The following is a 15,466-nucleotide window of genomic DNA, read 5'->3' as shown; positions in this document are numbered from 1 at the left end:
CGGGCCTCTAGTTTATTATAACGAAACAAAGCAAAAAAGACAAAAGTAAAACAGAAGATGACTATAAATAATGTCTAGTCATCTAATCAAACACTAGCCCCAAAATACAAATTTTCCAATATCAGTTATAAGTATACCTTTAAGGCCCTAGCCAGTTTGGCTCAGTGGATAAAGCATCAGCCTGTGGACTGAAGGGTCCTGGGTTCGATTCCAGTCAAGGGCACATGCCCGGGTTGCAAGCTCGATCCCCAGTGTGGGATGTGCAGGAGGCAGCCAATTAATGATTCTCTCTCATCATTGATGTTTCTCTCTCCCTCTCTCTTCCTCTCTGAAATCAATAAAAAATACATTTTTTAAAAAAGTATACCTTTAAAAGGGCCTGCTATTTTTAAAAGTTCAATGGAAACTAAAATTTGTTCTCTTTCATCTAGAACTAATTTACCTGCATGATAGGAACCATGTTATTTTACCTTTTATTAAAGTCGTACCTGGAAACAGCCTAAAACTAGATTCACATCAAATTTAAAACAAATTCATGTTTATGATATTAATGTATAGTGGCCAAATAAACTTTAATTCACTACTATAACTACACACTATTTTATTAGCCTTTGGGGTATGGAATAACTAATAAAAATTGCAATAATAGTGTCTAACATCAACTTTCCTTTTTCACTCACTTTAATCCTCTACAGAACACAATTCAAAATTGACCATCAGGATAGAGGAGAGGCAAGAACTTTAGTTACTTCATATGTTTCTATATTGTCTGAATTTTATAGAGCACATATTAGTTTTATGGTTAAATAAAAGTAAATAAACCTTCAGCTATGGACAAAAGCAGCCTGTTAATCAAAATAAATAGTCAGAATAATCAATTGCCAAATTTAAGGAAAGAGCCAAACAATTTTTTAAAAACTATTCCCATAATCAACCTCTACAACTACATGTTTTTCTTTGATATTTGGAGACAATAGATTAATTCTCCAGGTTCCATTTTAGCTGTTTAGAACAGTGTTCCAAAAATTCAAAATGGGACTCTGAAAATGAGGGTAATTTTTTTTTAATATATTTTATTGATATTTCACAGAGAGGAAGGGAGAGGGATAGAGAGCTAGAAACATCGATGAGAGAGAAACATCGATCAGCTGCCTCCTGCACACCTCCCACTGAGGATGTGCCCGCAACCAAGGTACATGCCCTTGACCGGAATCGAACCCGGGACCTTTCAGTCCACAGGCCGACGCTCTATCCACTGAGCCAAACCGGTTTCGGCGAAAATGAGGGTAATTTTGATAGTACTGAAAGAAGTGGCAAGTCATGCAAAAAAGACAATGACTAGATGGTCTTACAACCTACATACCAAACATTTGCTGAGAAACATACCAAGGAAGAGGTGTAAATGTCCTCTACCGCTTTACCATTCAAATCCTGCATGGTTTTAGAGCTGAAAAGACCTGCATTTGAATTCAAGTACCATTGCATACTGGCCATGATTGAGGTAAGGTACTCACCAATTTCCTCATCTGTGAAAAGATTCTATTAGAACCCTCTACCATCCAATTGGGCTTCTTGTCGGGATTAGAAATAATGCCTCGAAAACCTCTAGCACTGTGCGTGGCACATGATAGATGCATAATAAGTGGTAATTACTATTCATTTTCCTTCATCCATCCAAACCACAAGGAAACTTAATGAAAGCTTTAAGAGCTATGGACAGGAGGAGATCCAAGATGGCGGCGTAGGTAAACACCTAAACTGCTGCCTCGCACAACAATTTCAAAACTACAACTAAAAGACAAAACGTCTATCACCCAGAACCACGGGAAAGCTGGCTGAGTGGAAGTTCTACAACTAGAAGGAAAGAGCAAACAGCATTGAGGGGTGCACAAGCGCTGTAAAGATGAGGTACGGAGACGCGTGAATCGGGCTGGCGACGGGTGACTGGGAGCGCTGCTGTTTTCAACCCGAAGGGAGATAAGCTCCCGATTACTCTGAACTCCAGTTTCTGGGGAGACGTGGGGGACTCCTACGGGGAGAAGCTGGACTGTCGGCCGTGGGGTCGGAAAGTGAGGGAGGCTTGCTTGCAGGGCTGCGCAGGAACAATTGTTTATTGTGCTGGGGCGCGGGGCGCGGGGCGCAGGACGCGGGCACACGGTCAGAGACTCAGAGACGCAGAGCCGCAGAGCTGGCTTACTGGCAGCCATCGCTGTTTGCCACGCCCTAGCCTAGTCACGCCCTGAGACCCCGCCCTGCACAATCTACGAACCCACCCAAGCTCCAAGCAGCGGCTTTAGCATATAAATGGTCTGCCCTATCGCAGCTTAACCTAGCAAACTTGCAGCCTGGGTCAGACAGCTCCAAAACCTCCAAACCCCAAGCAAAGAGGAGAAAACTGTAGTTCTTGCTGTAGCTCCTGCTGGGTGGCCTCAGACAGTTGCTGACCTGCACCCCATTGGAGATCCAGAAGCCAGTGTACCTAGTGGTCAGTGTGAGACACCAGATTTCAACTCCTCACATCCATAAGTGACACATTCAAGAGGCAGACTCAGTGAGCACCAAAGCCCCATTGAAACAAGTCCTGCACCATAAGCATGTCTCCAGCGCAGCAGTTCTTCCATTATAGACACAGCGGGTCCTCACAGCCAATTGGCCTGGAGGTCAATTCCTCCCAGTGTACCAACAGCAATCAAGGCTTAACTACACCAAAACTTTGCACTCAGCCCACAAAGGGGTGTACCAAAGGCGTCCACCTCAGGTGATTGGGGAGGCTGAGCTACTGGCCCCTATAGGTCACCTACCACACAAAGCCACTCCATCAACACAAGGAAGCAGCAAAATGCAGAGACAAAGAAACATGTCACGAATGAGAGAAATGGAGGAAAGCAAACTAATGGACGACATAGAGTTCAGAACCACATTTATAAGGTTACTCAAGAATCTTCTAAAAACCGCCGAGAAACTTGATGAGACCTCCGAGGAGCTTAGTGAGACCTTCAAGGACCTTAATGAGAATGCCAAAAAAATGGAAAAGGACCAGTCAGAAATTAAGCATACACTGTCTGAAATAAAGAATATACAGAAACTCAACTATAGATCAACATACCCCAAGAATCAAACCAAAGATCTGAAATATGAGGAAACAAAAAACACACAACCAGAAAAACAAAAAGAAAAAATCCAAAAATATGAAGATAGTGTAAGGAGCCTCTGGGACAACTTTAAGCGTACCAACATCCGAATTTTTGGGGTGCCAGAAGAAGAGAAAGAGCAAAATATTGAAAACCTATTAGAAGAAATAATGACAGAAAACTTTCCCTACCTGGTGAAAGAAATAGACTTACAAGTTCAGGAAGCGCACAGAACCCCATACAAGAGGAATCCAAAGAGGACCACACCAAGACACATCATAATTAAAATGCCAAGGGCAAAAGACAAAGAGAGAATCTTTTTTTTTTTTTTTAAATATATTTTATTGATTTTTTACAGAGAGGAAGAGAGAGGGATAGAAAGTTAGAAACATCGATGAGAGAGAGACATCGATCAGCTGCCTCCTGCACGCCCCCTACTGGGGATGTGCCCGCAACCCAGGTACATGCCCTTGACCGGAATCAAACCTGGGACCCTTTAGTCCGCAGGCCGACGCTCTATCCTCTGAGCCAAACCAGTTAGGGCCAAAGAGAGAATCTTGAAAGCAGCAAGAGAAAAACGGTTAGTTACCTACAAGGGAGCACCCATACGACTGCCAGCTGATTTCTCGGCAGAAACTATGCAGGCCAGAAGGGAGTGGCAAGAAATATTCAAAGTGATGAACAGCAAGAACCTACAACCAAGATTACTCTACCCAGCAAAGCTATCATTCAGAGTTGAAGGTCAGATAAAGAGCTTCACAGATAAGAAAAAGCTAAAGGAGTTCATCACCACCAAACCAGGATTACATGAAATGCTGAAGGGTGTTCTTTAAGAAGAGGAAGAAGAAGAAAAAGGTAAAGATAAAAATTATGAACAACAAAATGACATCAAATACATACCTACCAACAAGTGAATCTAAAAATTCAAGTGAATAAAAAATCTGAAGAACAGAACGGACTGGTGAATATAATAGAATCAGGGACATAGAAAGGGAGTGGACTGACAATTCTCAGGGGGGAGGGCGTGTGAGGGGTGCGGGAAGAGACTGGACAAAAAGCTTACACCTATGGATGAAGACAGTGGCGGGGGGGGGGGTAAGGGCATGGGGTGGGGTGGGGAATCAGGTGGAGGGGAGCTATGGGGGAAAAAAAGAGGAACACCTGTAATAATCTGAACAATAAAGATTTATTTTAAAAAAAAAAGAGCTATGGACAAAAACTTTGAAGCTATTCATCTTCTGTTCAGAAGATGGATGACAAAGTATCACAACTTACCAACTAATAGTTATAGGATCATACTGGTCACGACTCCCAAAATCTAGGAACACTATAGTAGCATAGTCTGCAGCAAATGTGTCCTCTTCAGCAAAAGAAAGGCAGTTCTCTGCTTTATTTGCTTTACTCACAGAAAGACAACCATGACTTCTAAGGCCCCAAATAAACATATTTAAGGATAGTCATGAGGACAGAAAAACTGAGGATAAAATAATTAACTTCAAGCCTAAAGAAGTTTTAAATATCAACCCAAAACAAGATATGAAGGACAAAATCAAAGTTCCATTTATAATATGTAACTCACAAACCCTTTTTAATATTTTAAAAAGACCTCTCTGATCATGAATTTTAAAAGTAATTGACCACAAAAATGTTCGTTTCCTAATTAACTGGCTTAAATTTTAAATTCTCAGAAGTTAAGCACACATTGTAAAACTGGAAACAGCATATCTGGACTGTGAATTCACAGGTCTTTGAGTTAAAATTTCAATTCTGTTTACTCAGAATGCCCTTTGGGCAAGCCATTTAATTCTTCCTCTTTTTCCTCATCCGTAAAACTAGGGCACTATTTCTTCATGGAACTAAGGGAGATAATGTACATACATAATTTTCTGGCTGCTGGTAGGAACTCAAATTGTTAGTTGTTGACCTCATGCCAGAACTAGTTAGCATCAAGGGTCTGGACAGTCTTCCTCAGTGCTCTATTCCTTTCCAACTAAATCAAACATAACTAAAACTTTGTTAAAAAAAAAAAATCATAAGCCCCTCCAAATCTTTTGCACTGTCTATCCTGCCATCCTAATTCTTTAAAAGTACCACAAGATTTCATTTGTGTTAATACTGTTACATTGATTATGCCTGTTTGAACATGAGTCATCTTCTTAACTGACAAACACCTAGGAGCAGAGTTCGTATTTCATAATTAAAAAACAAAAACAGAAAAAAAAACCCTCAACTCCTAGCATACTCTTAACTGATGACAGAGAAAGGGCTGGCTGTTTTCTTTATCAAGCCTTTTTTCAAGGTGAAATTAGCTGTGTGTGTATACACATATGTATATATACATATACTTTCACTGGAAGATTTTACAAGTCTGTATTGAAAAAACTGTTAAAGCAGACAAGATCATGGAACTACCTGCTTTTACACATATTCTAACATCTATCCCTTACTAGAATGAACATGTCAAATAATGTCTGTATAGTACTGAACAGTTTACTCTTGAGAATCAGAAGTGAGGTAGAACTAATCACATTTTATAGATAAAGGAACAGGCTCAAAGGCATAAATGACTTGTATGAGGTAAGTGGCAGTCTGAACTTAATCCCACGGTTTACAACTCCAAATGGTATATTCTTTTATCATACCGCATTCCATCAACAACATTATTTTATATACTGAGATTATAAAAATGTAATATATTAAGTCCTATATGTAAAACCTATCAGAATAATCAAAGCATCTATGAACTAGCACGCTGGACTTGACCAAATGTAAAGAAAAGTCAGCATGGATCAGTGGTTAAGCTTCGACCTATGAACCAAGAGGTCATGGTTCGATTCCCAGCCAGAGCACATCCCCGGGTTGTGGGTTCAATCCCCAGTCCAAGACATGATAAGAGATGTTTCTCTCTCACATTGATGTTTCTCTCTCTCTTCCTTCCTTTCTCTATAAAATCAATAAAAGCATACTTTTTAAAAAGTTAACTTAGAACATCTGTGTTAGTAAATAATTTAGCTCAACTCAAAAGATCATGGTAAATTTTGGAGTTCAGACTTCATTAGCTTTAGTAAGCAATAAACACAAATGTTATTCATGAGGACAGGTGCTAGCCACCAATCTACATGATGTATTATTTCACAAAGTTGCTTCAAATGTCCTTTTATAAATCTAGCTATTTAACTATTTTTATAAGTTCCACCTAGTCCACATAAGACTATACTACACATGGCTAGGCATTTATCTTAACTACAACCATATGAACTTTAAAGTAGTAAAGACACTAGAGATGACCTATTGTTTTTAATGTGAAAGCTAATGTTCTGTGAACTCAGTGTGCCTTTGTTTCAAGACTCTTAGAAACACTTCATTTATTAGTAACTTAATGAGGAGCATAAAGGTAAGCATTAAAAAAAAAAAAAGGAAAAGAATCGTAGTCAAGATTCAATTCCCAGTCATGGCACATACCCAGGTTGCGGCTGGATCCCCATTTGGAGGCATGCAGGAGGCAGCCGATCAGTGATTCTCTTCTTTGATGTTTCTCTCTCTCTCTCTCCTTCTCCTTTCCTATCTGAAATCAATAAAACTTTTTTTTAAATAAAACTTAGAAATTTTTTAAAAGGAAAGGAAGAAAAGCATAGACTAGGTCAGTGGTCGGCAAACTGCAGCTCGCGAGCCGCGGTTTGCCGCTCTGTTGACTAATGAGTTTGCCGACCACTGGGATAGGGGCTTAATCATAAGGAACAACAGCAGCCTGTAATTATTGGAATCAAGAGTCTAGGTCAGTGGTCGGCAAACTCATTAGTCAACAAAGCGGCAAACCACGGCTCGCGAGCCGCATGTGGCTTGCGAGCCGCAGTTTGCCGACCACTGGACTAGGTCATCAAAATAAAGCCATGCCCAAACAAGTCTCACATTTTAAAGCTAGTTACTTTAGAACACCAGATTTAAAGTTAAACTTTTGTCACTCAGGTTTCCACATTTTAAAAGAATGGTAGTAAACATTCTCTTTTCTGTTTCCAGTTTCCTAAATCAGGCATTCGTAACTTGAGGTTCATGAATAGGCTCATGTGTGAACAGGTTGCAACTTTATGCAAAATATTATGAGTATGTATGCACATAGGCAGCAGGCCCACGGGGTACATCAGATACTCCTAAGAGTACATGACCAGCCCTAACTGGTTTGGCTCAGTGGATAGAGCGTCAGCCTGCAGACTGAAGGGTCCCAGGTTCGATTCCCGTCAAGGTCAAGTACCTTGGTTGCAGGCACATCCCCAGTAGGGGGTGTGCAGGAGGCAGCTGATCGATGTTTCTCTCTCATCCGATGTTTCTAACTCTCTATCCCTCTCCCTCCCTCTCTGAATAAAATCAATAAAATATATTTTTTTAAAAAGAGTACATGACCATAAATTTATTAAGAATAACTACTGTACGGAATCAAGTTTCTAGAAAACACCTAGGCAGAATGAAAAGGACAAAGGATAATTCCACTTAAGTAAAAATGTTATTCAAAAGAAACACATTCAGACAAGTTAAACCCATCACTAAATTTATTTGTAAAGCTCACAATCTGAGGTACAGACCCTAGCCAAGCGACTAGCACAAAGAGTAAGCACTGATTAAACAGTAGCTATTATTATTTAAAAATATCTCCAAAGACTGGTTCCTCTTCTGAGCAAAGGCACTCACACTTTACCTGTCACAATTAGGAATCTACAAACATAGAAAATAGTAAACTTAATTAGAACCTATCACTACCTTGAATTTAATAAAGCAGGGTGTTCTGACCAACTGAGCCAGCCTGTACCAAGAAAAACATCCATTTCCTATTACTTTGTATGTTACTTCTTCACGTTTAATTAAGTCAGTCAACAAACCAACAAACACTTGTTCTGCTTCTTAAGGCCTTAGGACTACTTCCCCCCCAACCCAAATATTCCACCATTACCCTTTTATAACCTGAGACACTCACAGTATGGTTCCATAGAAAAGCCAAGCCCTAGACTTTCTTCCCTAAATTCTATTTCAGACACCAAAAAAAAAAAAAAAAAAAAGCAATCTAGGCCCCACCCTACAGGAAAACAGTAGAACAATCTTGACCTCTCCCTCTCCCTGTAAGACTTTTTTTTTTTTTTTAAGTGTGGGCATTTTGCCTAAATCTCAAAACTCCAAAATGTAGTCCAGAGAGTAGTAAAACTGATAAGCTACTCATCTAAACTATTTCATGCAATGTCATCCTACACCCATTTTTTGATTTCTCTTCACCTTAAAGTATTTTTTAACAAATCTTTAAAAATCTCAAAACCTTAAAAAGCATCTTATTTAACCCATTTTCACATTAGGAAAAAGAAAAGAGTAGGTAACATTAGCAAAAGGAAGCTATTCTTAACAATCAAAAACAAAACTTAACTGCAATTAGTAAAATCATCATATAAGTACAATCAAAAGTTGCCAAGGAGAGAAAACACACACAACACAGCCAAAGGACTGCTAGTAGGATGTGAATATAACAAGATTTTAGCTCATAGGTAAATTACTAAGATTGCTTTCAGAATAAAAAACAATTTAAGCCCTAGCCGGTTTGGCTCAGTGGAAAGAGCGTCGGCCAGCGAACTGAGGGTCCCGGGTTCGATTCTGGTCAAGGGCACATGCCCAAGTTGCAGGCTCAGTCCCGTGTGGGGCATGCAGGAGGCAGCCAATCAATGATACTCTCTCATCATTGATGTTTCTATCTCTCTCTTCTTCTCCCTTCCTCCCTGAAATTAATAAAAAATATATATTTAAAAAAGCAATTTAAAAAATTACTCAGAAAGCAAAATTCTCTTTAAAAGCCAACCAGAGAGTGGGCAAGAGAACACTTGATCCTCAAGTTCATCCATCTATAAGATTATTTTTAAATTATTTATTTGCTGGAATATGTAAGAAACTGTCAACATCTCTTATTTTAACTTAATTATGATGAAAAGGAACAGAAAACTTTTTGTTGCAAAGTTTCAGTTATCTTTAAACTGATCCTACAATGCCCTAGCTGGTTTGGCCCAGTGGATAGAGCGTCAGCCTGCAGAATGAAAGGTCCCAGGTTCAATTCCAGTCAAGGGCATATGCTGGGGTTGCAGGCTTGATCCCCATTCGGGGGCATGCAGAAGGCAGCCGAGCAATGTTTCTCTCTCATCATTGATGTTTCTCTCTCTCTCCCTCTCCCTTCTTCTCTGAAATCAATAAAAATATATTAAAATAAATAAATGATCCTACAAGATCATCCACTAACACAAAACTCTTAAGATGTATTTTGTGGAGATTCTATATAGCTACTGGACACTTACATTACCCAAAGAATTACATATGCTGATTCTCTACAGACATTAAGAAATCATATTAAAGTTAAAATACTGGTTATTTTTCTTCTCTAAACTTTTCTGAATTTTTCAAACTTCTACCAACACTACCAAAAGTTAAGACAACCAACAAAAAAACCACTTACTTTTAGATTTTCAGCTTTTCTAATAAAAAAATTCTAACTAAAAATTATATGAAAGCCAGTAATGATATATACTCATTAGTGAAAAATACTGTTAGATAGATAAGAGAACTAATTAACCTGCTTTTACTTTCAAATCCTTAACTTAAAAGATAGATTTATTCAGCCCAGCTGGTGTGGCTCAATGGTTGAGTTTTGACCCATGAACCAAGAGGTCGAAGGTCAGGCCATATACCAGGGGTTGCAGCTCATTCCTCAGTTAGGGGGCCTGCAGGAGGCAGCCAAATGATGTTTCTCTCTCATCAATGTTTCTATCTCCTTCCCCTCTTCTCTATACAATCAATTAAACATATGTATTTTAAAAAATTTATTCAAAGTATAGTGCTGGCAAAAAAAAAAATCATGTTTCTTCAGTCTTCCATGACAGATGAGCAACGTTTGAAAGAATGATTAAATCTTGAGCCATGATCTCAGTATCATCTGGAGTCATGACTTTAAAAAGCAAATAAAAACTAAAAACAAGGTAATTACTATAAACATTTTTCTGCAATTAACTGGTATATTCATGATAGGTACTTTAGTCTTAACACATTCCTTATATATGAAGCAGCCAAAATTATTTTCTTGACACTAAAAAGCCCACTAGAAGCTAATGGATTAGGAAAAATGTTTCTGGCATGAGAATAATGTTAAATATTTCTTAACCAGTGTGCTGAAATAATCACTGCCTGCTTCACTACCTAGCTCAGGAAATCAAAATCTTTCTTCAGATCTCCAAAAAAAAAAAAAGAAAGCTCTGACACTTTCCATCTACTTTTCCACTGTTCAGATTCTACTTCCAGTTGCTTTTTGTTTTTGTTTGTACTTGAAATTCAAGTGAATCAGTTATTACCCTTAATTTCTAAGAATTGACAACCCTGAGTTATCTTTGTATAGATTTAATTTCTCCTTAAAAATAGGGTAATAGGAGTAGTTGTGAGGTTCAAGTGTATATAAAAGGATTTAGAAAACTAAGAGCACCCTAAGTGGTGTACATCGCTATCATGTAAGACATTCTAGTAGTGCTAGGATTTAGGAATGGAATCCTTACTCCCAAGGAGCTAATGATGGAATATAGAGAATAGGTTGTATGTATGTCAAATACCCATAGATATAGCAGGTTGGATTGGAACAACAAAATTTCAAAGGAGGTTAGAGGGTTGTGGTTGGCTAGTTGGGTTCAGGAAGGCTTTGTAGGAAAGAGACAGGTAATTACCACACAAAGATAAATTATTTTATAATTTTCAAGTTGTAAGCTTTTGGTTTTAGAGTAAGAATAAGAATTATATCAATCACTGGTTTGGGAGAACTGACAACCCTGAGTTATCTTTGTATAGTTTATTTGCTGCTTTGGTCAATTGTTTATAGTAATTACCTATAGAAAAATGTTTATAGTAATTACCTTGTTTTTCTTTGGATAGTAATTACCTTGTCTCTTTCCTACAAAACTGATGGGTGGACCTTGAAGGGAAAATATCTAATTGACCAAAGCAGCAAATAAATCTATACAAAGATAACACAGGGTTGTCAATTCTCCCAAACCAGACAAATAACATGGAAAGGAGTCAAAGGCACAGCTTAAAATTTAATCAGTGATTGATATAATAGTTCTTATTCTTACTTTAAAACCAAAAGCTTACAACTTGAAAATTATAAAATAAAAGCACTCAGTAATAAAACTTTATCAACAAGTAATCTTATGTCAACCAATACAAATCTTAATTTAAGAAAAAAACATAAAACTTTAAAAATTTAGAACAAAGTGTTAAAGTAAATGGACCTGGGTGGAGGTGATAAAAGGATTGTTTCCTTTTTTCTCTATTTGCCATTTTTTTCTAATTACTTTTATAACAAATTTCATTAAAGACAAAGGAAACTGCTCAAGTTAGATTGCTAAAAATCTGCCTAATTGCCTTTGTGATCCTCCATAATAAAATATCCATCACTTCCTCTCACCTCAAGTAATTTTCACTGATGCTTTTCCAAAGGTTTTCCCAAAACTCCTAGATTATTTTACTAAACACAATACAGAATATAAATACAGTAGGCCAGGTAATAGCATACTTGATGCCAGAAAAATATAAACATGGTTTCTGGGTTTGGTTCTGTTGAGGTCATTAATCCAGAGAATGAAAAGGATAATTTGGCACCATATTTAAGAGTTACTATCCTTGCTGTTTATTCTCCTTCCTTCTTATCCCTTGAAAAACCCTCTGCTTCTCCAAAACAATTGCTAGTAATTCCTGAACAGGTCTCTTTCCTACAAAGCCTTCCTGAACCCAACTAGCCAACCACAACCCTCTAACCTCCTTTGAAATTTTGTTGTTCCAATCCAACCTGCTATATCTATGGGTATTTGACATACATACAAGCTATTCTCTGTATTCCATCATTAGCTCCTTGGGAGTAAGGATTCCATTCCTAAATCCTAGCACTACTAGAATGTCTTACATGATAGCAATGTACACCACTTAGGGTGCTCTTAGTTTTCCAAATTCTTTTATATACACTTGAACCTCACAACTACTCCTATTACCCTATTTTTAAGGAGAAACAAATTCAGAAGCTAAATAATTTGTCATGGTTCTATTAAATTAATCTTCAAAATCTATTTACAGTAGTAAATATATGTAGCAAATATAAGAAACCTCCTGAACACAAGAGGTTTACAAACCTCCAGAAAGTGGCAAATCCATGTACTTTATTGTTGCCAGGAAAACTACTAACCTCAAGTTCAACTCTGCCCAACTATGCAAAACAAACTTTGTCCTTGGAGCCCTTTAAAAAGATATTTAAAAACTGCCAACATAGCAAATATGGCACCTTGAGAACACTATCTTCAACTTCTAAAAAGTTTATAGTAGTTTAATAAAATACTATGGCTTCTGTTTAGTACAAAAAGGGGACATTTCAGCATCAAACCACAATATTACAAAACTTGAAGTCAGAATGCATTTTGCAAGAACCATGTGACACACATATGACAGTCAGCTAAACTGATGGGTGGACCTTGAAGGGAAAATGTCTAATTGATCAAAGCAGCAAATAAACTCAACTTCTAGAACAAATACTGACTTTTGCTTTAAAAACAAAAAAAGTTCTCCCTGTCCCCCAAAGCCTTCTGACACTGAAGAGGAATACCAATTAAATCTCCTCCAATTATTCATTAATTTATATATACAAACTGTAGGAGGATTTTGTTAAGGGCCATTAAGAGAGCCCAAACAAAGTCTTCCCAAGGAAAGTGAACAGCAGTTCCTAGGAAAAGTGCCAGGTGTGTCACATCTGCTGTGGTGACTTCTTGAGTAAGCAAGAAAAAGAAATGCATTAACTTTTCATGACACGTCATGGAACCTCATTCCCTATCTGCAAACATTCAAGTAGGTAATCCAAAACCTACAGATCTAGCATAGGACCCATTCAGTTTCTCTCTCAACTTCACAGCAAAGTCTTCCTTTAATTTGGTAATACCAGATACATGTTCCTAAGATTAGTCTTTCTCTTTCTTGACCTACACAATACAAAATGACTTTAAGTGTCCTCTAAAAAAAAAAAAAAAAAAGATCACAAATGCCTAGGCTTTTTAGGAAGGCAGTGGCGAATTCTTAAAGAACTCCAGGAAATAACTAAAAAAAGACAACTAAAAATTTTAAAACGCTTCTCACCATCAATCCCTCTTAGCCCTGAAAACATCCACATTACCGGCAATCTGGCTGAGAAGGTGGAAAAGAGAGCCAACAAACTCAAGATTTACAAGTAAACTGGTCTCCACCCAGGCGATTCTGACAGCTCCGCAGAGTGCGGGCGCAGGGTCTGACAGTGCCCCCCACAAGAGCTCTCCCACCTGTCCTCGCCCCTGAAAAACAGTCCTTTGAAAGTCACAGGCTCCAAGAGAAGTTACCCCTTCCCACCGCCCCACCACCGACTCCCAAACGCCCCACCCCTCTCAGCCGACAGCTCCTCCGCACCAGTCCGACACTCGGGCCTCCACCCTGACCCGGTCCAGGCCCGGGCGGCTCGCCCCTCCAGCCCGACCCCTCCCCGAGGCCGCCCCTCCTCCGTCAGACAATGGGGCCCGACTCCCAGCCGCAAGCCTCTCCTCCCGTCCCATCACCCTCACCTCACCCCGGTCGAGGCCCCCAACCCCTCCGCTGCCCTCCTCGCCCCCTTTAAGCCTTCCAAAGCTAGCCCACCGACCCAGCCGACCGGTGCTCTCCTGCACTCACTATTCGGGATTCATGCTGGACATGTCACTGCAGCTGCCGCCGCCACCACCGCCGCCCTTGCTGCTGCAGCCGCCGACCCGACTCTCCGCGCCGCCCCGGGTAGTCGGAGAGGAATGAGATAGGCTGTTCCGGGAGATCAAACGTCTTCCCCCACTCCGTCCCCTTAGAACACAATCAGCAGCCGCCGCCACTCAGCTATCGCTTCCACCCAAAATGGCCGCCGGCGAACCAGGAAATAGGGAAGCCTGAGACGGAGGGGCCTTTACATAGCCCAGAGGCGGCCGCACCGCGTGGCATGCCGGGAGAGAGTGTTGCTAGCACTTCTGTGGGCGCTGGAGATTGACGGTGCGGCTGGGAGGCCGGGACTCGTCTTCCCGCCAAGCCCCGCGCTTCTGGCGCATGCGTACTTGCGGGGCTGTCTCCCGCCCCATTCCCCGCTCTCTCACCGCCGCCCTCCGCTCCTCCCTGCGCCCCGCCCCGCTGACTCGCTGGCTAGGACTTTGCTCGGACTCCCCCTAGCGGATTGGCTGAGGCCGAGCGGCCCTGGTGATGTCATCAGTGAGACGTGGCAGCCGGGAAAGTCAGCACCCCAGAAGGGAGGAGGGGAGGAGAGGAAGAAGAGAGGAGGGGAAGGGGGAAGGGGAAGGGCAGTAGGCGGTGCTGGCGGCGGGCGGAGAATGGGGGTGGGGCAGTTCTAGGGACTCTGCTGCGGGAAGAGAGAGGGGTTGGAAGCCGAGGGTCGACTGGAGAGCGGAGGCGGGGAGGGGAGGGGCTGAAGGACATTCGCGGCTGGTCCTGCGTCCCATGCGCCTTTTGCTGGCTTCAGCCGCTGGTCTCAGGACGTCCCTCTGAGGACGGAAAAGGAATCAGGGGGCCTCTGCTGAAAACGGCGTCTCTGGGAAACACGAAGCCATTCTTTCAGTTTCCCTCCTCACTCACGTTACTGGCACTATTATTTTCTTTTTTCATTTCTTACTATTCCCTTTGATCCCTGCTCTAATCTCCGCAGCCTGGATACTGCAGTAACCTCCAAGTAGCCGAACTACTTCTATCTTCTCTGTTCCAGGCCATCTCCACACACACAGCCAGATTTCTCTTCCTGGAACAGCGCTTCCATTACGACTCCACAACTTTTAATGGCTTCACATTACGTGGACGGGACACGGAATTAACAAAAATTGCAAGATGTTCCTGCCCGGTCTCAGCCTTCAAGTTGAATTGTACTTATTTTTATTTTATTTTTTTTAATATATTTTATTGATATTTTACAGAGAGGAAGGGAGAGGGATAGAGAGAAACATCCATGAGAGAGAAACATCGATCAGCTGCCTCCTGCACACCTCCCGCTGGGGATGTGCCCGCAACCAAGATACGTGCCCTTGACGGAACCTGGGACCCTTCAGTCCGCAGGCCGAAGCTCTATCCACTGAGCCAAACCGGTTTTGGCTGTACTTATTTTTAGTTGAAACTCCAGGAGTTAAGAACACATATTTTGGTCTTAACAGCTCTCTTTAATCAGCTCGGGAATTAAAATCACTAAACTTTAACATACTGTCTTGGGTTATTTCATTACAAAGGGCACAGTACAATATATTGTC

At 40.6% G+C, this 15,466-nt stretch overlaps 1 protein-coding gene across 2 annotated transcripts in view; it reads right to left on the bottom strand.

The window, feature by feature from the left end:
• RAB1A (RAB1A, member RAS oncogene family) overlaps positions 1-14,339 on the bottom strand; it is a 40,023-nt gene extending 25,684 nt beyond the window's left edge. Inside the window, exon 1 of one of the 2 annotated variants that reach the window (XM_080684448.1) lies at positions 13,869-14,339. In XM_080684448.1, coding sequence (XP_080540574.1) covers positions 13,869-13,891 — 23 coding nt within the window. In that variant the 5' untranslated portion in view covers positions 13,892-14,339. The remainder of the gene's footprint in view (positions 1-13,868) is intronic. The other variant, XM_080684449.1, reaches the window with a different exon arrangement.
• Positions 14,340-15,466: the final 1,127 nt, after the last annotated feature.

This window comes from Plecotus auritus, assembly GCF_963455305.1.
Source record: "Plecotus auritus genome assembly, chromosome: 8".
In the NCBI taxonomy this organism is placed as follows: Eukaryota; Metazoa; Chordata; class Mammalia; order Chiroptera; family Vespertilionidae; genus Plecotus; species Plecotus auritus.
Note: the sequence above shows the minus strand (reverse complement) of the source record. Positions and strands in the feature narration are given on the sequence as shown.